The 25,839-nt window shown below is 43.6% G+C and overlaps 1 protein-coding gene across 1 annotated transcript in view; it reads right to left on the bottom strand.

Moving 5' to 3' along the window:
* LOC112216745 (integrin alpha-X) overlaps window positions 1-20,737 on the bottom strand; it is a 64,980-nt gene extending 44,243 nt beyond the window's left edge. Inside the window, exons 1-13 of the mRNA XM_042300042.1 lie at window positions 20,602-20,737; window positions 13,294-13,388; window positions 12,860-12,915; window positions 12,353-12,467; window positions 12,017-12,147; window positions 11,632-11,777; window positions 9,594-9,747; window positions 9,191-9,323; window positions 8,861-8,934; window positions 8,473-8,602; window positions 3,349-3,497; window positions 3,030-3,179; window positions 1,133-1,333 (exon numbers count right to left, since the gene is read on the bottom strand). Coding sequence (XP_042155976.1) covers window positions 1,133-1,333; window positions 3,030-3,179; window positions 3,349-3,497; window positions 8,473-8,602; window positions 8,861-8,934; window positions 9,191-9,323; window positions 9,594-9,747; window positions 11,632-11,777; window positions 12,017-12,147; window positions 12,353-12,467; window positions 12,860-12,862 — 1,386 coding nt within the window. The 5' untranslated portion in view covers window positions 12,863-12,915; window positions 13,294-13,388; window positions 20,602-20,737. The remainder of the gene's footprint in view (window positions 1-1,132; window positions 1,334-3,029; window positions 3,180-3,348; window positions 3,498-8,472; window positions 8,603-8,860; window positions 8,935-9,190; window positions 9,324-9,593; window positions 9,748-11,631; window positions 11,778-12,016; window positions 12,148-12,352; window positions 12,468-12,859; window positions 12,916-13,293; window positions 13,389-20,601) is intronic.
* Window positions 20,738-25,839: the final 5,102 nt, after the last annotated feature.

Here is a 25,839-nt window from a genome sequence, read left to right as displayed (position 1 = left end):
ACTGTCAATCACCACATTCTTATTGGCAGACTCGACAGCCTTGGTTTCTCAAATGATTGCCTCGCCTGGTTCACCAACTCCTTCTCTGATAGAGTTCAGTGTGTCAAATCGGAGGGCCTGTTGTCCGGACCTCTGGCAGTCTTTATGGGGGTGCCACAGGGTTCAATCCTTGGGCCGACTCTTCTCTGTATACATCAATGATGTTGCTCTTGCTGCTGGTGATTCTCTGGTACACCTCTACGCAGACGACACCATTCTGTATACTTCTGGCCCCTCTTTGGACACTGTGTTAACTAACCTCCAGACGAGCTTCAATGCCATACAACTCTCCTTCCGTGGCCTCCAACTGCTCTTAAATACTTATTTTCCACCATCATTTGCAAATAAATTCATAAAAAATCCTACAATGTGATTTTCTGGATATTTTTTCTCATTTTGTCTGTCATAGTTGAAGTGATGAGGTGATGAAAATTACAGGCCTCGTCTTTTTAAGTGGGAGATCTTGCACAATTGCTGGCTGACTAAATACTTTTTTGCCCCACTGTATACAGCACAGGCGGTTGGTGGCACCTTAATTGGGGAGGATAGGCTCGTGGTAATGGCTGGAGTGGAATGGTATCAAATACAACATGGTTTCCTTGTATTTTATTACCATATGTAGACTCAAAGTTTGATCAGATAGTGATCTTTTTTAAATTTAACTATGCAAGTCAGTTAAGAACAAATTATTATTTTCAATGATGGCCTAGGAACAGTGGGTTAACTGCCTTGTTCAGGAGCAGAATGACAGATATTTACCTTGTTAGCTTGGGGATTCGATCTTGCAACCTTTCGGTTACTAGTCCAACGCTCTAACCACTAGACCTATAGTGGTTGCAATTGAGATCAGCTGTGCGGGTGATTTTAGAGTGTATTGCTGGTATAACGAGAGATCAGCTGGTGATAACCTAGTGGCCATCGATGGTTGCAATTGTCTCTATGTGTTATGGGGGATGCAGTGCTTAGAACAGAATAATATAACAGAATAAAAGTCAGGTTGAGACAAAAAAACAATTTACAAAATACATACAAGCTTTCAGCTTATATCAGAAAATTTAGACAGAAACAAGAGGGCTGTCTATTTAGTACTGACCTGACTGTATTTGGCCTGGATGCCCCAAGGGCATCCCAGGAAGATGTAAACACTCCCATGTCCTCTGTCCTCCAGTGGGGCTCCTACAGCCAGCTCCGGCAACCCGTCCCCATTCAGGTCTGGACAGGGGGACAGAGACGTCCCAAACTGACCATGGACGTTCCCCTGGACTCCACGCAGGGTGAGGGAGCAGTTGGGTGCCTAGAATGGAATCAAATCGAATTCAGGTAGGCATCTGCACTCCAGCAAACGAAGGAGGTAGGATGGGTGATCAATAACAGTAATCCAGTGATACGGCTTACACAATAAAAACGGCCCAAATTGATTGAATTGGCAGCAGTAGGGTGGCTGAGCGGGTATAACACAATTTGATACAGTTTCTCGAAGTCGAACTAACTATGACCAAAAATACAGAGTAAAATGACTCATGATAATACAAATGACAAGGAACTGATATACAGTGCATTCAGAAAGTATAGACTTTTCCCACATTTTGTTACGTTACAGCCTTATTCTAAAAAAAAATTTTTTTTCTAAATTCCCTCATCAATCTACACACAATACCCCTAATGACAAAACTAAAATAGTTTTTTAGAAATCTAGGCAGATTTATTAAAAAAAAGCGGAAATATCACATTTACATAAGTATTTAAAGACCCTTTACTGAGTACTTCGTTGAAGCACCTTTTGGCAGCGATGACAGCTTCGAGTCTTCTTGGGTATAATGCTACAAGCTTGGATTTGATGGGGAGCACCGCTGCACAGCTATTTTCAGGTCTGTCCAGAGATGTTTGATCGGGTTCAAGTCTAGCTGGGCCACTCAAGGAAATTCAAAGACTTCTCTCGAAGCCAGTCCTGATTTGTCTTAGCTGTGTGCTTAGGGTCGTTGTCCTGTTGGAAGGTGAACCTTCTGAGGTCGTGAGCGCTCTGAAACAGGTTTTCATCAAGGATCTCTCTGTACTTTGCTCCGTTCATCTTTCTCTCGATCGTGACTAGTCAGCACTTTATGAAGTGCTGCAGAGATGATTGTCCTTCAGAAGGTTCTCCCATCTCCACAAAGGAACCAGCTCTAGGAAGAGTCTTGGCGGTTCTAAACTTTTTTCCATTTAAGAATGATGGAGGCCACTGTGTTCTTGGGCACCTTCAATGCTGCAGAAATGTTTTGGTACCCATCCCCTGGTCTGTGCCTCGACACAATCCTTTCTCAGAGCTCTACGGGAAACTCCTTCAACCTCCTGGCTTGGATTTTGCTCTGACATGCACTGTCAACTGTGGGACCTTTTTATATAGACAGGTGTGTACCTTTCCAAATCATGTCCAATCAATTCAATTTACCATAGGTGGACTCCAAGTTGTAGAAACATCAAGGATGAACAATGGAAACAGAATGCACCTGAGCTCCATTTCGAGTCTCACAGCAAAGGTTCTGTTTTTTTAGGCTGTAACGTTTAAAAAAATGGAAAAAAGTGAAAGGGTACTTTCTGAATACTTTCCGATTGCACTGTATCTTCAAGTATTTAATGTGTGCATGAAGCAACAATTACACATGTGCCGTGCACACACACGTACACACACAGGAAGCAGTAACGGCAATTGTGGAATGTGGTCTGCGTCAGTTTGAAATTTGTGTCTGAGATTCTGTAGTATTTAAATCTTTTATAAGCTGAATATGAACACAGCAGTGTTGGTTGGAGTCATTCAGATGAAAGTAGTCAACTTGAATCATAACCAGTTATGAATTGATAATGCACATTTTCAGTTTATGAATTATTTCAATTAATCTACTACTGAATTGGTTGGTTTACTATGATATTGACCAAAACATAGATATGCAATACAGTGTTCTATTTAATTCCGCCCTTCGTGTATGTATGGGGTGTTATGTAGCCCCTCTTACTCCAGTCTCCAGGGTACAGACGTGGACCTCTCCCCCAACACCCTGGGCATGATACCAAGGAGCCCCAACAACCAGCAGCTCAGCACGGCCCTCCCCTGGCCCAGCATGGATCTCTAACACACACAGCTCTGCCCCGAAGTAGGAACCAAGCTAGGGAGAGAGAGAGAGAAAAGAGAGAAACAGTGGAGGGAAACATTATTAGGTAAAGAGCAACATGGTAATGCCAACTTTGCATTCTGGTTGCCTTCTTAGTGTCTTCTGATTTCCCCATAGGCTCTGGTCAATAGGGCATAGGGTGCCTCTTTGGTCTCTTTCTCACCTGAGACCCAGGTATCCTGTGGGTGACAGTCCACTCCTGTTGGAGAGGATCCCTCTGGAAGACCATGACCAGCCCAGTGTGGTTGAACCTGGGAGCTCCAGCAAAATATATACTGCCATTCACTGTCTCTGCCACTGCCACTGAATAGCCTGTACAGACACATGCGGCATTTGAGTTCAAGTTTAAGACGTTTATTTGCCATTTGCAGGTATTTAAAGTAATGCCATCAGAAAGTGTTCAAAACCCCTGACTTTTCCCACACTTTGTTACATTACACCCTTATTCTAAAATGGATTTAATCACTTTTTCCTCAATCAATACACACAATACCCCATAATGATGAAGTGTAAACAGGTTTAGAAATGTTTGCGAATGTATAACAAATTTTAAACAGATTAAAAAAAAAAAAAGTACTCAGACCCTTTTGCTGTGAGACTCGAAAATGAGCTCAGGTGTATCCTGTTTCCATTGATCATCCTTGAGATGTTTCTACAACTTGATTGGAGTCCACCTGTGATAAATTTAATTGATTGGACATGATTTGGAAAGGCACACACCTGTCTATATAAGGTCTGACAGTTGACAGTGCATGTCAGAGCAAAAACCAAGCCAGGAGGTTGACGGAATTGTCCGTAGAGCTCCGAGACAGGATTGTGTCAAGGCACAGATCTGGGGAAGTGTACCAATGAATGTCTGCAGCATTGAAGGTCCCCAAGAACACAGTGGCCTCCATCATTCTTAAATTAAACAAGTTTAGAACCACCAAGACTCTTCTTAGAGCTGGCCACCTAGCCAGTAATCGGGGGAGAAGGGCCTTGGTCATTGAGGTGACCAAGAACCCAATAGTCACTGACAGAGCTCTAGAGTTCCTCTGTGGAGATGGGACAACCTTCCAGAAAGACAACCATCTCTGCAGCAATCCACCAATCAGGCCTTTATGGTAGAGTGGCCAGACGGAAGCCACTCCTTAGTAAAAGGCACATGACAGCCCGCTTGGAATATGCCAAAAGGCACCTAAAGACTCACAGACCATGAGAAACAAGATTCTCGTCTGATGAAACCAAGATTGAACTCTTTGGCCTGAATGGCAAGTGTCACGCCTGGAGGAAACCTGGCACCATCCCTACGGTGAAGCATGGTGGTGGCAGCATCATGCGGTGGGGATGTTCTTCAGCGGCAGGGAAATGGCAACTAGTCAGGATCGAGGCAAAAATGAATGGAGCAAAGTACAGAGAGATCTTTGATGAAAACCTGCTCCAGAGCGCTCAGGATGGAAAGTGAACCTTTACCCCAGTCTAACAGGGCAACGACCCTAAGCACACAGCCAAGACAATGCATTAGTGGCTTCGGGACAAGTGTCTGCATGTCCTTGAGTGGCCCAGCCAGAGCCCGGACATGAACCCGATAGAACATCTCTGGAGAGATCTGATAATAGCTGGGAAGCAACGCTCCGCATCCAACCTGACAAATCTACAGAGTGGAATGGGAGAAACTCCCCAAATACAGGTGTGCCAACCTTGCAGCGTCATTCCCAAGAAGACTCTATGGTGTAATCGCTGCCAAATGTGTCTGAATACTTATGTAAATGTAAGGTTTATATTTTTAATACATTAGAAAAAATGTCTAAGACTGTTTTTGCTTCGTCATTATGGGGTATTGTGTGTAGATTGATGGCGAGAAATTATTTAATCCATTTTAGAATAAGGCTGAAATTTAACAAAATGTGGAAAAAGTCAAGGGGTCTTAATACTTTCTGAATGCACCGTACATTTTCATTCTTTGTTGGAGCTCCCTCACGTAAGACAGTACATACACACAGACAGTAAATGATCAGAAAAAGAACATCAATCATAAAACAAAAACAGTTCAGATATATGTGCTAAAAGTATGATAAACAGCTCAGGTTGCATGGTTTATCGCACTGGGATATAAGCTGTTCTTGAAACTGGTCGTGGAGGTTTTGATGCTGTTGTACCTCTGCCCAGTTGGTAACTGATAAAATGGCGCCGAAGAGGATGGCTGACATTTTACATGCCTGTAATCAATTGTGCTATTAGAGAAAGATATTCTGCTCTCCCGAGAACAGGCCCAGATCCCTGTCATTTGCGTGAAGAAAAGACGGAGGAAAAGACTACGAAGATCAGGCTGCCTTTTGAGAATCCGTGGGCGAGTGAGTAAACACCCATTTCCATCAATTCTACTTGCTAACATGCAATCATTGGACATTTTTTTGAGGTGCCCTACGATTACGATTATCCTAACAACGGAACATTAAGAACTGTAATATCCTGTTTCACAGAGTAGTGGCTGAACGACACGGACAATATAGAGCTGGACGGATTTTCAATGCACCGGCAGAACAGAGACGTCTGGTAAGATGAGCGGTGGGGGTGTGTCTTTTGTCAATAACAGCTGGTGCACAATGTCTAATATTAAATAAGGCTTGAGGTATTGCTCGCCTAAGGTAGAGTACCTTATGATAAGCTGTAGACCACGCTATCTACCAAGAGAGTTCACATCTATTATTTGTAGCCGTCTATTTACCACCACAGACCAATGCTGGCCCTAAGACCGCACTAAACCAACACTAAGGCCATAAGAAAACATGAAAATACTCACCCAGAAGCGGTGCTCCTAGTGGCCAGGGACTTTAATGCAGGCAAACTTAAATCAGTTTTAACAAATGTCTACCAGCATTACACATGCAACCAGAGGGGGAAAAAAACTCTAGACCACCTTTTCTCCACACACACAGATGCATACAAAGCTCTCCCCCGCCCTCCATTTGGCAAATCTAACCATAATTATATCCTCCTGATTCCAAGCAAAAACTAAAGCAGGATGCACCAGTGACTCGGTCAATATGAAAGTGGTCAGATGGCACGGATGCTACACTACAGGACTGTTATGCTAGCACAGACTGGAATATGTTCCGGGATTCATCCAATGGCATTGAGGAGTATAACATCCTCGGTCATTGGCTTCATCAATAATTGCATTGACGACATCGTCCCCACAGTGACCGTACGTACATATCCCAACCAGAAGCCATGGATTACAGGCAACATCCACATCGAGCTAAAGGCTAGAGCTGCCGCTTTCAAGGATCGGGACACTAATCCGGACGCCGATAAGAAATCCCGCTATGCCCTCAGATGAACCATCAAACAAGCAACGCGTCAATACAGGATTAAGATTGAATCTTACTACACCGGCTCTGACGTTCGCTGGTTGTGGCAGGGCTCAAACTATTATGGACTACAAAGGGAAACCCAGACGCGAGCTGCCCAGTGACGTGAACTTAATGCTACCAGACGAGCTAAATTTTATGCTCGCTTTGAGGCAAGCAACACTGAAGCATGCACGACAGCACCAGCTGTTCGGTTGACTGTGTGATAACGCTTTCAATAGCCAATGTGAACAACCTTTAAACAGGTCAACATTCACAAAGCCGCGGGGCCAGATGGATTCCCAGGATGTGTACTCAAAGCATTCTGCGAACCAACTGGCAAGTGCCTTCACTGACATTTTCAACCTCACCCTGACTGAGTCTAATACCTACATGTTTAAAACAGACCACCATAGTCCCTGTGCGAAGGAAGCGAAGGTAACCTGCCCAAATGACTACCAACCCGTAGCACTCAGGTTGGTAGCCATGAAGTGCTTTGAAAGGCTTGTCATGGCTCACATCAACAGCATCCTCCCAGACACCCTAGACCCACTCCAATTCGCATACCGCCCCAACAGATGACGCAATCTCAATTTCACTCCACACTGTCCTTACCCACCCAGACAAAAGGAACACGTATGTGAGAATGCTGTTCATTGACTACAGCTCAGTGTTCAACACCATAGTGCCCACAAAGCTTGGACGAGATGGTTAAAACAGTCCCCCAGCCCCACGTCATATTGGACGAGATGGTTAAAACAGTCCCCCAGCTCCACGTCATATTGGACGAGATGGTTAAAACAGTCCCCCAGCTCCACGTCATATTGGACGAGATGGTTAAAACAGTCCCCCAGCTCCCCGTCATATTGGACGAGATGGTTTAAACCAGTCCCCCAGCTCCCCGTCATATTGGACGAGATGGTTAAAACAGTCCCCCAGCTCCATGTCATATTGGACGAGATGGTTAAAACAGTCCCCCAGCTCCACGTCATATTGGACGAGATGGTTAAAACAGTCCCCCAGCTCCACGTCATATTGGACGAGATGGTTAAAACAGTCCCCCAGCTCCACGTCATATTGGACGAGATGGTTAAAACAGTCCCCCAGCCCCACGTCATATTGGACGAGATGGTTAAAACAGTCCCCTAGCTTCTTGAAATCCATAATCATTTTCTTTGCATTTAGCTCAAGGTTGTTTCACTACACCACGCTGTTAGACACTTCTTGTCTATATGCTGTTTCGTCACTGCTAGTGATAAGCCCTATGATGGTAATATCATCTGCAAACTTTCTGATCTGATTGCTGTCACTTTGGGCAACACAATCAGAGGTGAGTAAAGAGTACATCAGAGTACAGTAGAGCACTGTGCCCACACATCTGTGAACAGTTACAATAGGCACCACATAAACAGGCTATCATTCTATAATCTCCACTGACAGAGCTATTCACAAACCATCCAGAACCAACACTGAACAGAACATGAAAAAAGTGCCTCTGGAAATAGTGGTACACATTACAGTTTCATAAAAACACATTTCTCTGTCCCACACCAACACAAACTTGAGATGAGTTATGAGCAATCATTTTTGAGTGATGATACATTAGTCGGTTCTCTATCTGGTGTCAGTTTCTAAAAATCTCCAGTATATCTGTATAATAAGTTGCTGACGTGACATATTTGTAGTGTCTGTAGTGTTTCATGCTTCTCCTTTTCGTTTACACTGCACTTTTGCTCAGTAGTGGTGGGAGATTGTATACATACAGTACATAGTTCTGTGGGCATAGTTCTGCATGTCTTTTTGACAATAAAGGCATACACTCCTCTCACGATTATCTGTTGTCTAAGTGGCGGTATTATTTAGACTTGATAAAAATGGTGATATTGGTATACTGTAATTGGTGACGTCTTTGTAAAAGCTTGAGTAGTGTATTTCCCTTAGTCCTTCATTCTCACCCAGATAGGAGTTCTGCATGTCTGTCTCCAGTGCAGAGGCATTGATGAACGTGGCATTCGCCCCTCTGGCTACCTCCACAATGCCCCCAGACCATGAGTATGACCCTACTGCCCCAAACAGAGACACACCCTTCGCAGGAGAGAGAAAAGTACTTCATGTGTTACTTTACTTGACCATACTTTACTTTTAAACTGTAATGTGATATAAATATTTCATGGAAGTAAGTACAAATGCTCTTTTAAGCAAGAACTCTCCAGACCCTGCCGAAAGGGGAAGCATTACATTGGTTAAACATGACGTTAACATTGAAAGGATATTCTGGAATAATCAATAACAATAATATTGGCCTTCAGTAGATACTTTCTAGACAGAAGAGCAGTCACTAACCCCAGAGAGAGTGGTACTAAAGCCTCCCTGGGACAGTTCCTGTTCAAAAGAACTGGAGTTGGTGGAGTTAGTTCCTGAACGTGCGAAACAAAGAGAATAATCAACAAACCAACATACCAGTTTCCTAGACACAAAGCATTTTCAAATTGTGATTATCCGCGGTTCTATTTCCACTGTTAGAATTCACATATTACAAACTTCCAAATTAGGTGTACATGTAAAAGGTACACATTCCTTATCCAATGTTTAAATTAAGATTTAGTAACTACTGTAGTTATCATTTCAATGGATAGGTTGTGTTTAAAAAAACAAATCCAAATCCTTGTGTACCTTCAATTGCAAAGATCTTCTCCCTAAGCTCATTCTGAATGGATTGCAGAGCATCAAAACTGTTGGTCTCAAATACAAAGTTTGGGAAAGACGCAATCTGCTCAAGCTCTTGTCTAGAGAATTGCTTCCCAACCTGGGAGGGGGAAGAGAGAGGGGGAGGGGAGAGAGAGCAAAAAAGAGAGATGGCACTTAAAATGAAGAGCAATCTAACACTTAACAGCCATATCATCTTAACAGAAGTGCCAGAGACAAATCCTAGAATAAAGAGAGATCAGAGGAACACCGTATTCGCTACACAGTGCATTACTTTTGACCCTATGGGCTCTAGTCACTATAGTGCACTATATAGAGAATAGGGTGACATTTTGTATGCAGCTCACAAGTAAAAGATGAATGAAATCACCCCAATGGCAAATCTGATGACGTCCTTCATCTCGGCCAATGGTATGACAGAGTTAAAGGTCTCTTTAGGGTCGTTAGATTTGCCGTCTGTTATCACAACCAACAGCTTCCTGGAATGTTTCCTCATCCCCCGTTCTTCTGTCATCATCTCTTCTCTGAGGACGGGGACAGAACAGGACAGAGTAGAGACAGTGTAGAAGAGGGAGGGGAGTGAGATGGGGACTTTTAGAGTACTTTAGAGTAGACTGATTCAAGTAGTGACCCTCCTGGCAATCGTGAGCAGCACAAATATGTGCTGAGGGTAGTGGGTAGTGAGGTCTGCACAACGCATCACCGGGGGCAAACTACCTGCCCTCCAGGACACCTACACCACCCGATGCTACAGGAAGGCCATAAAGATCATCAAGGACATCAACCACCCGAGCCACTGCCTGTTCACCCCGCTGCCATCCAGAAGGCGAGGTCAGTACAGGTGCATCAAAGCTGGGACCGAGAGACTGAAAAACAGCTTCTATCTCAAGGCCATCAGACTGTTAAACAGCCACCACTAACATTGAGTGGCTACTGCCAACACACTGTCAATGACACTGACTCTACTCCAGCCACTTTAATCATGGGAATTGATGGGAAATGATGTAAATATATCACTAGCCACTTTAAACAATGCTACCTTATATAATGTTACTTACCCTACATTGTTCATCTCATATGCATACGTTGATACTGTACTCTATATCATCGACTGCATCCTTATGTAATACATGTATCACTAGCCACTTTAACTATGCCACTTGGTTTACATACTTATCTCATATGTATATACTGTACTCGATATCATCTACTGTATCTTGCCTATGCTGCTCTGTACCATCACTCATTCATATATCCTTATGTACATATTCTTTATCCCCTTACACTGTGTATGACAGTAGTTTTTTTTGGAATTGTTAGTTAGATTACTTGCTCGTTATTACTGCATTGTTGGAACTAGAAGCACAAGCATTTCGCTACACTCGCATTAACATCTGCTAACCATGTGTATGTGACAAATACAATTTGATTTGATTTGATTTGATTTGAAATATAAAGGCCTGTCTCAAAGAGGCCAGTTAGACATTACTCTGCTTTTGTGCTGGTAGTGTCTCCCTGTTGCAACTTGCAATAAACCGGATTGATTATTGATTGACTTTCCCAACGACTGCTCCCCCTTTTGGTAGGACGTTACTGTAAATAAGAATGTGTTCTTAATTGACTTGCCTAGTTGAATTTAAGGATAAATACAAATGGGATACTACAGTTTTATTAATCGTTCATATGATGGGGTGTATGACACTCACAGAACATAGCGGATGGCTGATGGATTGTATGTCACTCACAGAACATAGCGGATGGCTGATGGGGTGTATGTCACTCACAGAACATAGCGGATGGCTGATGGGGTGTATGTCACTCACAGAACATAGCGGATGGCTGATGGGGTGTATGTCACTCACAGAACATAGCAGATGGCTGATGGGGTGTATGTCACTCACAGAACATAGCGGATGGCTGATGGATTGTATGTCACTCACAGAACATAGCGGATGGCTGATGGGGTGTATGTCACTCACAGAACATAGCGGATGGCTGATGGGGTGTATGTCACTCACAGAACATAGCGGATGGCTGATGGGGTGTATGTCACTCACAGAACATAGCGGATGGCTGATGGGGTGTATGTCACTCACAGAACATAGCGGATGGCTGATGGGGTGTATGTCACTCACAGAACATAGCGGATGGCTGATGGATTGTATGTCACTCACAGAACATAGCGGATGGCTGATGGGGTGTATGTCACTCACAGAACATAGCGGATGGCTGATGGATTGTATGTCACTCACAGAACATACCGGATGGCTGATGGGGTGTATGTCACTCACAGAACATAGCGGATGGCTGATGGGGTGTATGTCACTCACAGAACATAGCGGATGGCTGATGGGGTGTATGTCACTCACAGAACATAGCGGATGGCTGATGGGGTGTATGTCACTCACAGAACATAGCGGATGGCTGATGGGGTGTATGTCGCCTCCTGGAAATGGTCCACGGATCGCATCAGGTTGTCAGGGTTAGGGTCAGACACAAAGTCCTCAAAGTGGAAGACAGCACTGGTGTCTGTCGAATACTGAGCAACTGCCACCTGGGAGGAGTGGACACACAATTATGGTTCCCATTGAGACCAATGTCCAAAGAGTCCATACTAGCATACTATTTAGAACAAAGCTAGTGTATTGGCCATGCATTCTACTCTAAATGGCCATACTGGTGTGGATATTGGAACAGAGTCAATAGATACCAATAAGAAATAGGGTGGTATAATCAGTAGTTCTGCGTGACAGAGTGGACAGAGATGGGCACAGAGAAGGCCCATACACCCACCTGTGCACGGGGGGCAGTGAACATCCGAATAATGTTCTTGATGAAGTCGATCATGGTGACAAAGTCTCTGGTTATGATACTCTGAGAACCGTCAAACAGAATCACTGCATCCAAGCCAAACTCACGGCACTCTGCAGCACAGAACTGATTGATTGGTTGGTTGGTTGATAGATTGGATACATAAAGCACTTTCACAGAAAGAAACATCTTGTCCTGTGTAATGCAAACATGTTCGTTTTTGATGTCAGTTACAGTTATCACAAAACCTGAAGTAGACATTGATCATTTACTCAATTGAACACAGACCACGTCATCCTCTAAAACAAATAGTATAACCTTGAAAGGCAGGCTTCAGTGTTTGTGAGACCGTAAGCTGTGGCCCCAGCTCAACACAAAGTCCTTGGAGGTAGTTTAGAGTATCACAGCCATGGAGCTGCCGTGGTCCACACACCTAGCTCAGCGAAATGGAGAGAGAGAGGAGACTTTACAACAATGTCCTCTCAGGAATGGCTGAACCCAAACAAAGAATACATAGAGATCAGTGGAAGCAACCACATGTCAAATCGAGTGAGTGAATTAGCATTACTCAGTTCATGTGTCAGGTTATAGGTCATAGCTCACAATGTATCTGAGTCAGGTCATACTGTGGGTCACAATGTATTTACTGGAAATGGCACAAGAGGGTAAGCACATAGCACAGGATGTTTGTGAAGAGCAGCTAGTTCCTGATTAGAATTGCAGAGGGGAAGAGAAATTGAAAGGGCCCATTTTTTAAAGACCAAATTCAAAAGGTCAGAAATTAAATAGTGCTCCGACTCAGTGAGTCAAGGATGAGCAACTCACCATAGCTCTGTCAGCATTACAAGCTAGTGACAATCCTAATGAAACTCCTGGCTCCACTAAAATGAAACAAAATAAGTGAATATAGACGGATTTAACATACGAACATTAAAAAAGTATCAAAAATAATTTTGCACCAATTTGTCAATACAAGCCTACAAAAATCTGAACCCCAGCTTGACATAAGCACATGAGGTAAGTAAAACATTCCCACAAATCATGCATGAGACAAAATGACAACACACAACACAAAATGACAACACACACTCCCACAAGATGTGAGACTAACCAGTGAAGCAATTGTGTGAAAAGAGGAAATGTATACAGGACTTGTGAATTACTATAACTGAACAAAACACAACAGCAGAGCTTTATAGAGAGAGAGAGAACTCTGATTCTTGGGGGCCACACAATAGTATAGTGCGCATGCATCTTACCTTGTACAGGTAGAGCTTTACAAGTGCCACTGTCATAAGAACATCTGTAAACCACTCCTGTCCGATTGTCTTGAAAAGGAGCGGTGACCAACACACTACAGAGAGACGAGAGGATGGAGAGAATAGAGGAGAAAGACAGAAGGGATGGAGAGAGAGGAGATGTTAATTGGTTGTGTTTTAAATGCTAATGAAAGTGTGTTATGTGTAACATTTCTTGTTTTCAAAATATACTCTGCGGTCTCATAGACCGTGCTAACATTGCCTGGATTGTAGGATTTTAGAGCATAAATTATAACAGCACAAAGTAAATGTGCGTCTGTTAAGTCAGAACTTCTGGGTCTGCTGAGCAATACACTAGCTAGAACCTTCTCATCGTGTATCTGGTAGGACAAAAAAGCATGGCCAATTTTGTTTCCCCATGTTTTGTGGTCTAAAACAGCATGAAACCAGGTGTATCACAAAGAATTATGAAATGAATTAACCAGCTACAGTAATTTTGAGAAACATTGAGAAATTGTTTGGCCGATTTTCTGGGCAAATTAACCAGTTATCTACCTTTGATAAGCAGCTAGCTACCTATGGCTCACTGGTAGCTTGCTAGTTAGTTAGCTTCAATTTCAAGTCTTTTGAAACCAATATCTGTCTAACTGAAAAATATGTTATTTCAAAATGAAAGTCTTGTGACACTATGATAGCTGTCTATCCCCAGTTAGATAATGTGTTTTCACTTATTGCATCAACATGTTTGTTTTGATCTCCCTGGTTTCCACTAGTTACCACAGCCACAAAGTCAAAATTGGGTATATCGTACCAATTCCTGAAAACAAAAATGTACGTTTTGGTCTTAATTTAAGGTTAGGCATAAGATTAGCAGTGTTGTTAATATTAGGGTTAAGCTTAGGGTTAGGTTGAAAATCAATCACATTTGTGACCCGATTCAGAAAACTAGGCGTATGTTGCAAGTCTACTGCAATCTACTGCAAAGATAGCCTGCAGAGTTCTGTCCTACTATCCAGGTCTGTACCCAAACAATTTGAACTTCTACTTTTAAAAATCCACCTCTCTAAAAACAAGTCTCTCACCGTTGCCACCTGCTATAGACCACCCTCTGCCCCCAGCTGTGCTCTGGACACCATATGTGAACTGATTGCCCCCATCTATCTTCACAGTTCGTGCTGCTAGGTGACCTAAACTGGAACATGCTTAACACCCCAGCCATCCTACAATCTAAACTTGATGCCCTCAATCTCACACAAATTATCAATGAACCTACCAGGTACCTCCCCAAAGCCTTAAACACGGGCACCCTCATAGATATCATCCTAACCAACTTTCCCTCTAAATACACCTCTGCTGTCTTCAACCAAGATCTCAGCGATCACTGCCTCATTGCCTGCATCCGTAATGGGTCAGCGGTCAAACGACCTCCACTCATCACTGTAAAACGCTCCCTGAAACACTTCAGCGAGCAGGCCTTTCTAATCGACCTGGCCGGGGTATCCTGGAAGGATATTGATCTCATCCCGTCAGTAGAGGATGCCTGGATATTTTTTTAAATGCCTTCCTAACCATCTTAAATAAACATGCCCCATTCAAGAAATTTAGAACCAGGAACAGATATAGCCCTTGGTTCTCCCCAGACCTGACTGCCCTTAACCAACACAAAAACATCCTATGGCGTTCTGTATTAGCATCGAACAGCCCCCGTGATATGCAGCTGTTCAGGGAAGCTAGAAACCATTATACACAGGCAGTTAGAAAAGCCAAGGCTAGCTTTTTCAAGCAGAAATTTGCTTCCTGCAACACTAACTCAAAAAGTTCTGGGACACTGTAAAGTCCATGGAGAATAAGAACACCTCCTCCCAGCTGCCCACTGCACTGAAGATAGGAAACACTGTCACCAATGATAAATCCACCATAATTGAGAATTTCAATAAGCATTTTTCTACGGCTGGCCATGCTTTCCACCTGGCTACTCCTACCCCGGACAACAGCACTGCACCCCCAACAGCAACTCGCCCAAGCCTTCCCCATTTCTCCTTCTCCCAAATCCATTCAGCTGATGTTCTGAAAGAGCTGCAAAATCTGGACCCCTACAAATCAGCCGGGCTAGACAATCTGGACCCTTTCTTTCTAAAATGATCTGCCGAAATTGTTGCCACCCCTATTACTAGCCTGTTCAACCTCTCTTTCGTGTCGTCTGAGATTCCCAAAGATTGGAAAGCAGCTGCGGTCATCCCCCTCTTCAAAGGGGGGGACACTCTTGACCCAAACTGCTACAGACCTATATCTATCCTACCGTGCCTTTCTAAGGTCTTCGAAAGCCAAGTCAACAAACAGATTACCGACCATTTCGAATCTCACCATACCTTCTCTGCTATGCAATCTGGTTTCAGAGCTGGTCATGGGTGCACCTCAGCCACGCTCAAGGTCCTAAACGATATCTTAACCGCCATCGATAAGAAACATTACTGTGCAGCCGTATTCATTGATCTGGCCAAGGCTTTCGACTCTGTCAATCACCACATCCTCATCGGCAGACTCGACAGCCTTGGTTTCTCAAATAATTGCCTCGCCTGGTTCACCAACTACTTCTCTGATAGAGTTCAGTGTGTCAAATCGGAGGGTCTGCTGTCCGGACCTCTGGCAGTCTCTATGGGGGTGCCACAGGGTTCAATTCTTGGACCGACTCTCTTCTCTGTATACATCAATGAGGTCGCTCTTGCTGCTGGTGAATCCCTGATCCACCTCTACGCAGACGACACCATTCTGTATACTTCCGGCCCTTCTTTGGACACTGTGTTAACAACCCTCCAGGCAAGCTTCAATGCCATACAACTCTCCTTCCGTGGCCTCCAATTGCTCTTAAATACAAGTAAAACTAAATGCATGCTCTTCAACCGATCGCTACCTGCACCTACCAGCCTGTCCAACATCACTACTCTGGACGGCTCTGACTTAGAATACGTGGACAACTACAAATACTTAGGTGTCTGGTTAGACTGTAAACTCTCCTTCCAGACCCATATCAAACATCTCCAATCCAAAGTTAAATCTAGAATTGGCTTCCTATTTCGCAACAAAGCATCCTTCACTCATGCTGCCAAACATACCCTTGTAAAACTGACCATCCTACCAGTCCTCGACTTTGGCGATGTCATTTACAAAATAGCCTCCAATACCCTACTCAACAAATTGGATGCAGTCTATCACAGTGCAATCCATTTTATCACCAAAGCCCCATATACTACCCACCATTGCGACCTGTACGCTCTCGTTGGCTGGCCCTCGCTTCATACTCGTCGCCAAACCCACTGGCTCCATGTCATCTACAAGACCCTGCTAGGTAAAGTCCCCCTTATCTCAGCTCGCTGGTCACCATAGCATCTCCCACCTGTAGCACACGCTCCAGCAGGTATATCTCTCTAGTCACCCCCAAAACCAATTCTTTCTTTGGCCGCCTCTCCTTCCAGTTCTCTGCTGCCAATGACTGGAACGAACTACAAAAATCTCTGAAACTGGAAACACTTATCTCCCTCACTAGCTTTAAGCACCAACTGTCAGAGCAGCTCACAGATTACTGCACCTGTACATAGCCCACCTATAATTTAGCCCAAACAACTACCTCTTTCCCAACTGTATTTAATTTTTATTTATTTATTTATTTTGCTCCTTTGCACCCCATTATTTTTATTTCTACTTTGCACATTCTTCCATTGCAAAACTACCATTCCAGTGTTTTACTTGCTATATTGTATTTACTTTGCCACCATGGCCTTTTTTTGCCTTTACCTCCTTCTCACCTCATTTGCTCACATTGTATATAGACTTGTTTATACTGTATTATTGACTGTATGTTTGTTTTACTCCATGTGTAACTCTGTGTCGTTGTATCTGTCGAACTGCTTTGCTTTATCTTGGCCAGGTCGCAATTGTAAATGAGAACTTGTTCTCAACTTGCCTACCTGGTTAAATAAAGGTAAAATAAAATAAATAAATAAATAAAAAGTCACGACTTCACAGGAGAGCCGATTGAACTTAAAAAAAAAAAAAAAAAAATCAAAATGTGTTTTTTGGCAGAAATGCCTTATGTAAACTTTCATGTGCCTTAATAACAAACTTGTATGCCATCTGTAAATATGAATAAAATTGTTAAATTATGAGCCTTTTTGGTTAAGCCTCAGAATAAGCCAGCAACCTTCCCACTAGCCATGATTGGCTGAGATAATGAATGGGCTGGACATGCAGAGAGAGGAGTTCGGATTGGTCTGCTATATAGAAGGCTTCTGTGGTCAGTCTGTGTTGGTAATTCTGTCGAACGCAGCTTTTTTTATGTATTGTGTAGTGGAGCTGCATGACTGTTGCTCTCCACTTTCTGGAGGATCAAGTTTTGAAATCAGTAGAATTAGAGTATGATAGTTAAAGAGATGGAGAAACACCTGTCTCCGGATTACATCATCAAACTAAGGGCAACCGTGGCATGGTCTTCATGACAGGGAGATGCCTCCATCATGGATGATGTATACATATTACACATTTCTAATTTTGACAAAGTGGTTTCATTTCAAGCTAAAGTGTAATGTTAGCTAACTAGCTAACTTTAGCTGGCTGGCTCCCTAGCTGACATTATTATTCGTATCCCAGAGCCGTTTGCTTTTCTAGTTAGAACCTAATGTTAGCTAGCATTGAACCTGTTTGGTTAGCTTCCAGCACTGTGGCATTGTTGGCACTGTTCATTGTTGTTTAACTAGCTAATGTTAGCTGGCTGGCTCGTTAGCTAACGTTACGTGATGTTTGTACAACACCCATTGAATATGGCCGGTGTCAGTGCACGTCTGCAAAAACATTTTAGGAAATTGTTGCCAGCGGAGCTGGTTAGGCCATTTTCATGTTATCCAGATGTAAACAAATCATTGGCCAGAGCATCAAGTGTGCGCTCTGAACACTCCGAGAGCGAAACGAGATGGGTGGGGCTAAAGCTTAAGAGGGTGTGAACGATGCTGAATGGGTGTAGACACAGAAGAGGTCTTCACATTTTAAAAATAGGCAGGCGTTATGACTTTGTAGCTGTGGTAACTAGTGACGACCATTCTCTCTGGCTGCTCGTTCTATGTAGTATAATATAATCTGTTCAAAACAGTGGCAGCATGTGTAGCAGTTGTCATTTGTTTTTTTACATGCAAAAGTGTAATGTGTTTTTATGCTGCTGTTCAAATGCACAGATCGCTTTGTATATCTTCTCAAAGAATCTACCAGTAGTTTGAAAACATCATATCTGTCATGCTGCTTTGTTGACAAATCCAACCACCTCACACCCTGGGTATTTAGCCAATCAGCGGACATCACTGGTATCAATAAAGTTACATTGGATCAAATCATTAGAGGACAGTGATGAAATACTGTTTGTTGTCGTTTTAGGCCTATATTCAATCTAGACCGCGGAAGATAACGCGATTGACATTTAAAGTTAATTTCCGATTGAGACCACATACGCAGCGTTTACCGTGAATACGCTCTCCGTGAACACTAAGACAATGCCTTTAAAAGGTGAATGGCTGAAAGGGGCGAACGGATTGATTCTAGACCGATGTCAAATTTGTTTGATATTCGGTTTTCTCTGTCTATTGCTTGTTTAGCAACTAAATCGACACGTGCGTAAGTATGGGGAAAAACAGACTTGGGGGTTGGCTTAGATTGTTGACAACATGTAAGCTATATTTCATCTCCAATGTTTATTGAAAATATAAATACATTTGCACAATGAGCACTTGTTTCCTGTCGAATACATCTTTACAGTTGTTGGTTAGCTAGAATTTTAGCCATATTATCATTAACATAAAATCAGTCAAAACACCTGAAAACAAGACATGGTATCAAGAACAAGATGAAACGAGACATTTACAATTCCTTACATGGCAGTTTCTTCTCATTCTTGCTAGCAATCTGGCCATCCAGAATCACAATAACACACTGACTTCTGCCCCATTGAAGCGCCATGGGGGCTTTCAATCTTCAATAGCTCTTACACAAAGTGTGCCATGACTATGCAGGGAATTTCAACCACAGATTAAACAAAACGCAGGGAGGTTTTCCAATGCCTCGTAAAGAAGAGCATCTATTTATAAAGTAGACATTGAATATCCCTTTGAGCATGGTGAAGTTATTAATTACACTTTGGATGGTGTATTAATACACCTAGTCACTACAAAGATACAGGCGTCCTTCTTAACTCAGTTGCCGGAGAGGAAGGAAACCGCTCAGTGATTTCAACATGAGGCCAATGGTGACTTTAAAACAGTTACAGAGTTTAATGGCTGTGACAGGAGAAAACTGAGGATGGATCAACAACATTGTGATTACTCCACAATAATAACCTAAATGACAGTGAAAAGAAGGAAGCCTGTACAGAATAAAAAATATTCCAAAACATGCATCCTGTTTGCAATAAGGCACTAATGTAAAACTGCAAAAAATGTGGCAGAGAAATTAACTTAGTCCTAAATACAAAGCGTTATGTTTGGGGTAAATCCAACACAGCACATCACTGAGTACGACTCTTCATATTTTCAAGCATGGTGGTGGCTGCATCATGTTATGGATGTGCTTGTCATTGGCAAGGACTAGGGAGTTTAAGGATAATAAGAAATGGAATAGAGCTAAGCACAGGCAAAAAAAATCCTAGAAGAAAATGTGGGTTAGTCTGCTTTTCAACAGACAGTGGGAGACAAATTCACCTTTCTACAAGACAATAACCTAAAGCACAAGGTCAAATATACACTGGAGTTGCTTTTTTTAAACTAGGCAAGTCAGTTAAGAACAAATTCTTATTTACAATGACAGCCTAGGAACAGTGCTTTAACTGCCTTGTTCGGGAGCAGAACAACAGATTTTTACCTTGTCAGCTCTGTGATTCATTCTAGCAACCTTTCGGTTACTAGCCCAACGCTCTAACCATTAAGCTACCTGCCACCCCAAAATGACATTGAGTGTTCCTAAATGGCCTAGTTACAGTTTTGATTTGAAAACGGCTTGAAAACCTATGGCAAGAATTTAAAATGGCTGTCTAGCAATGATCATTAACCAACCTGACAGAGCTTGTAGAATTTTTAAATAATAATGTGCAAATATTGTACATTCCAGGTGTGCAAAGCTCTTAGAGACTTACTCGGAGAGACTCAGAGCTGTAATCGCAACATGGATTCTATAACACAGTGAAATGGTCCACCCACACAGACATGTTATGATGATTAACATCAAATTGTGAGATCTGAACCCAGTGGTTTGACTGTTTAATGATTAGTAACTTGCCTGCTGCCTCCCTGCGCCGGTCCAAACTGACAGACACGATAACCGAAATGGGACCCTGCTGCCTCCGAGTCCGAGACACTTAATGTTCTGGGATAGCGAATGTCGAAGCTGAACCCCACTGTCAACGGTGCGACTGCAACAACAACAAAAATGAACAAACACATTTTAATTTATACATATTTTCTTTTTACAAAAGCGTCTACAGCAAGTCTGATAGTCAATTCCTCAGGCAGGCCAGGTGAAACTCTTAACTATAACTCTACTATAAATGTATTCTACTAATACAATGTAGATTTGGCTATATAACCTTACACTTTTTTTTTACAGGGACGTTCTAAAAGGATTACAACGGTCTGTGACCGCCACCCGGTGGTGAGAGCTGACTGGTGCAGGAGAGACTGGGGAGAGATGGGGGGGAACGTGAGTTTGTATTTTGGAGGGGTAGGGGTGCACAAAAATCAAATCAAATCAAATGTGTTGTCACATACACATGGTTAGCAGATGTTGATGCGAGTGTAGCAAAATGCTTGTGCTTCTAGTTCCGACAATGCAGTAATAACCAACGAGTAATCGAACCTAACAATTCCAAAACTACTACCTTATACACACATGTGTAAAGGGATAAAGAATATGTATATAAAGATATATGAATGAGTGATGGTACAGAACGGCATAGGCAAGATGCAGTAGATGGTATCGAGTACAGCATATACATATGAGATGAGTAATGTAGGGTATGTAAATAAAGTGACATAGTTTAAAGTGGCTAGTGATACATGTATTACATAAAGATGCAGTAGATGATATAGAGTACAGTATATACACATACATATGAGATGAGTAATGTAGGGTATGTAAACCTTATATTAAGTAGCATTGTTTAAAGTGGCTAGTGATATATTTTACATCAATTCCCATTATTAAAGTGGCTGGAGTTGAGTCAGTGTGTTGGCAGCAGCCACTCAATGTTAGTGGTGGCTGTTTACCAGACTGATGGCCTTGAGATAGAAGCTGTTTTTCAGTGTCTCGGTCCCTGCTTTGATGCACCTGTACTGACCTCGCCTTCTGGATGGTAGCAGGGTGAACAGGCAGTGACTCAGGTGGTTGTTGTCCTTGATGATCTTTATGGCCTTCCTGTGACATCGGGTGGTGTAGGTGTCCTGGAAGGTAGTTTGCCCCCGGTGATGCGTTGTGCAGACCTCACTACCCTCTGGAGAGCTTTACGGTTGTGGGTGGAGCAGTTGCCATACCAGGCGGTGATACAGCCCGACAGGATGCTCTCGATTGTGCATCTGTAGAAGTTTGTGAGTGCTTTTGGTGACAGCCTCCTGAGGTTGAAGAGGCGCTGCTGCGCCTTCTTCACAACGCTGTCTGTGTGGGTGGACCATTTCAGTTTGTCTGTGATGTGTACGCCAAGGAACTTAACTTACTACCCTCTCCACTACTGTCCCATCGATGTGGATAGGGGGGTGCTCCCTCTGCTGTTTCCTGAAGTCCACAAGCATCTCCTTTGTTTTGTTGACGTTGAGTGTGAGGTTATTTTCCTGTCACCACACTCCGAGGGCCCTCCCCTCCACCCTGTAGGTCGTCTCGTCATTGTTGGTAATCAAGCCTACCACTGTAGTGTCGTCCGCAAACTTGATGATTGAGTTGGAGGCGTGCATGGCCACGCAGTCGTGGGTGAACAGGGAGTATAGGAGAGGGCTCAGAACGCACCCTTGTGGGGCCCCAGTGTTGAGGATCAGCAGTTGGTAGAGATGTTGTAACCTACCCTCTCCACCTGGGGGTGGCCCGTCAGGAAGTCCAATACCCAGTTGCACAGGGGCGGGGTCGAGACCCAGGGTCTCGAGCTTGATGACGAGTTTGGAGGGTACTATGGTGTTAAATGCTGAGCTGTAGTCGATGAACAGCAATTCTCACATAGGCATTCCTCTTGTCCAGATGGGTTAGGGCAGTGTGCAGTGTGGTTGAGATTGCGTCGTCTGTGGACCTATTTGGGCAGTAAGCAAATTGGAGTGGGTCTAGGGTGTCAGGTAGGGTGGAGGTGATATGGTCCTTGACTAGTCTCTCAAAGCACTTCATGATGACGAAAGTGAGTTCTACGGGGGCGGTAGTCATTTAGCTCAGTTACCTTAGCTTTCTTGGGAACAGGGACAATGGTGGCCCTCTTGAAGCATATGGGAACAGCAGACTGGGATAAGGATTGATTGAATATATCTGTAAACACACCAGCCAGCTGGTCTGCGCATGCTCTGAGGATGCGGCTGGGGATGCCATCTGGGCCTGCAGCCTTGCGAGGGTTAACACGTTTAAATGTTTTACTCACATCGGCTGCAGTGAAGGAGTCTGCAGGGTTTGGTTGCGGGCCGTGTCAGTGGCACTGTATTGTCCTCAAAGCGGGCAAAATAGTTATTTAGTCTTCCTGGGAGCAAGACATCCTGGTCCGTGACGGGACTGGTTTTCTTTATGTAATCCGTGATTGCCACATACCTCTTGTGTCTGAGCCATTGAATTGTGACTCTACTTTGTCTCTATACTGACGCTTAGCTTGTTTGATTGCCTTGCGGAGAGAATAGCTACACTGTTTGTATTTGGACATGTTTCCCGTCACCTTGCCCTGGTTAAAAGCAGTGGTTTGCGCATAGCTCCAGCTCTGGGTCTACTCTAAAGCACTTATCATGTAAAAGGGGCCATCCAATGTGATTAGATGGATTGATCAATTGATTGGTTGGTAGGCTTGTTTGTTGGTTGGTTGACTGATTGATTGGTCAGTGGTGCACAGCTCCCGTCCTCAAGTGCAACAGTGTGACTTTACCTTTTGTGCACTAGAGGGCGGTGTCTCATTTTCTTGAAATCTATAGCTGACGCCAGGACTGGAGGACATCCCTGCTTGCTGAAGTTTGTAGTATATTTTATTTTATATTGTTGTTGTGATATGAAAATAAATGATAACAACTAAAGAGTTCACTACCTGTCTTAGCGTGAGAAAGACTACAACATGCTGGGAAAGTTTTGCTGAATATACTATTTCCATACTTCATGAGCACAAGTAAAAACTGAAGTGAAATCATATTTAACAGTGGTCTGCTTCCCATCTTACAAAATACTGTTTATTCTCAAATAATTTTCTCCTCAGTGAGACGTAGCTTAAACTGAACCAGAGAGGTCTCCAGTCCTATCCAGTTGGGTCCTGTAGCGTCCATTATTCAAGTTTCAGTTTCAAGTTTCAAGTAGTATTAGTCTAGTTTTTTAATTTAACATTTATTTAACTATGTACGGGATACACATGGTATACATCTTCCAACGAAATGCTTACTTGCAGTTTCCTTCTCAATCTCATATTGTAACTGTCAGTGGGAGAGACGCAGTCAAAGGTTGCCAGGTATCAGATCTATTGTCCCTGTTAATCTCCTGTGTAACAAACCAAACAGGCTACAGTTAGTAACTACTCAAACAACCCACACTCCCCCCCACCCCCTCTTCTCTCTCTTCCCTCCTCCTTCCTCATTTTCTCTGTGTAACAAAACAGAGTGTAAAACACACATTTGTGCGCTGGCATGTTTGAGCACATCGTTGTGCCTGAGTCACTGTGGACAGCGAATCCAGCCAACGTCACTGGTGATGACCTCACACACACTCTGACACCCACCATGTCATTATGTTAAACGGTGAAAAATGCAGTTTGACTGGTCATGGAAAACTCTGAGTCACTTGATTGAACTCCTTGTCTTTGTGCCCTCCAATAACCATTTGTATCAGTATTAGCTATATGAGGTGGGAAGCTGGAAGGTCACAGAAGTTGTGAAGAGGTTTGTCAAGATAGAGAGATTTCAGTTGAGAGAAAGAGAGAGAGGAAAAGTGAGAGAGGGTATACGATCCTGCCAGGTCACAGGCTTGGGGACAGAGATAACAGGGGGTACAACAGTGTCTGTGTGAGGCATTTGGCCCAGCAGAATCAGCATGAGAGAGAGAAAATGAAAGATGGCTTGAAAGAAGAATGGGGGAAGAGAAAGTGAAAAGGAAAGATTTTAAAGAGTGAAATAGATGGATTGAGAAAGACAGAACGACAGAGAAAGCCAGAGAAAGAGATGGATAAAACGGGCAAGATGATAGAGAGAAAGGGAGAGTGAAATAGATGTGAGAGAGCAAGAAAGAGTTTGAAAGAGAGCGAGTCGAATCAGGTCATGTGGATGTGGAGACAGTGTGGACCTAGCCTGTCTCTCTGGTTCTCCTGTTGACTGGCTCTGTCTGAGGTAGGGCGGGCCATCACACAGGACCCATTGTAGAGGCCTATAATCTCTATCCTCCAGGTTCTGTTCATGTACCTTGTTCAGGTCCCCTCAGATGACCCCTATCGAGGAGGGAGAGGCTACAGAGACACTCTGGCTTTGTCAAGTCCTGTATCATTGTATAGGTATTGTACCAACTTCTTAAGTGGACTAACCGGTGCCCCTGCACATTGACTCTGTACCGGTACCCCCTGTATATAGCCTCATTACTAACCGTGCCCCCGCACATTGACGCTGTACCGGTACCCCTGTATATAGCCTCATTACTAACCGTGCCACCGCACATTGACGCTGTACCGGTACCCCCTGTATATAGCCTCATTACTAACCTATACCACTGCACTTTGACTCTGTACCGGTACCCCTGGTATATAGCCTCATTACTAACCGTGCCCCCGCACATTGACGCTGTACCGGTACCCCATGTATATAGCCTCATTACTAACCGTTGCCCCTGCACATTGACACTGTACCGCTAACCCCTGTATATAGCCTCATTACTAACCTATACCACTGCACATTGACGCTGTACCGGTACCCCCTGTATATAGCCTCATTACTAACCGGTACCCCCGGTATATAGCCTCATTACTAACCAGTGCCCCCGCACATTGACACTGTACCGGCACCCCTGTATATAGCCTCATTACTAACCTATACCACTGCACATTGACGCTGTACCGGTACCCCCTGTATATAGCCTCATTACTAACCGGTACCCCGGTATATAGCCTCATTACTAACCAGTGCCCCCGCACATTGACACTGTACCGGCACCCCCTGTATATAGCCTCATTACTAACCTATACCACTGCACATTGACGCTGTACCGGTACCCCTGTATATAGCCTCATTACTAACCGGTACCCCGGTATATAGCCTCATTACTAACCAGTGCCCCCGCACATTGACACTGTACCGGCACCCCTGTATATAGCCTCATTACTAA

Source organism: Oncorhynchus tshawytscha, linkage group LG17 (assembly GCF_018296145.1).
Source record: "Oncorhynchus tshawytscha isolate Ot180627B linkage group LG17, Otsh_v2.0, whole genome shotgun sequence".
Taxonomy (NCBI): Eukaryota; Metazoa; Chordata; class Actinopteri; order Salmoniformes; family Salmonidae; genus Oncorhynchus; species Oncorhynchus tshawytscha.
Note: the sequence above shows the minus strand (reverse complement) of the source record. Positions and strands in the feature narration are given on the sequence as shown.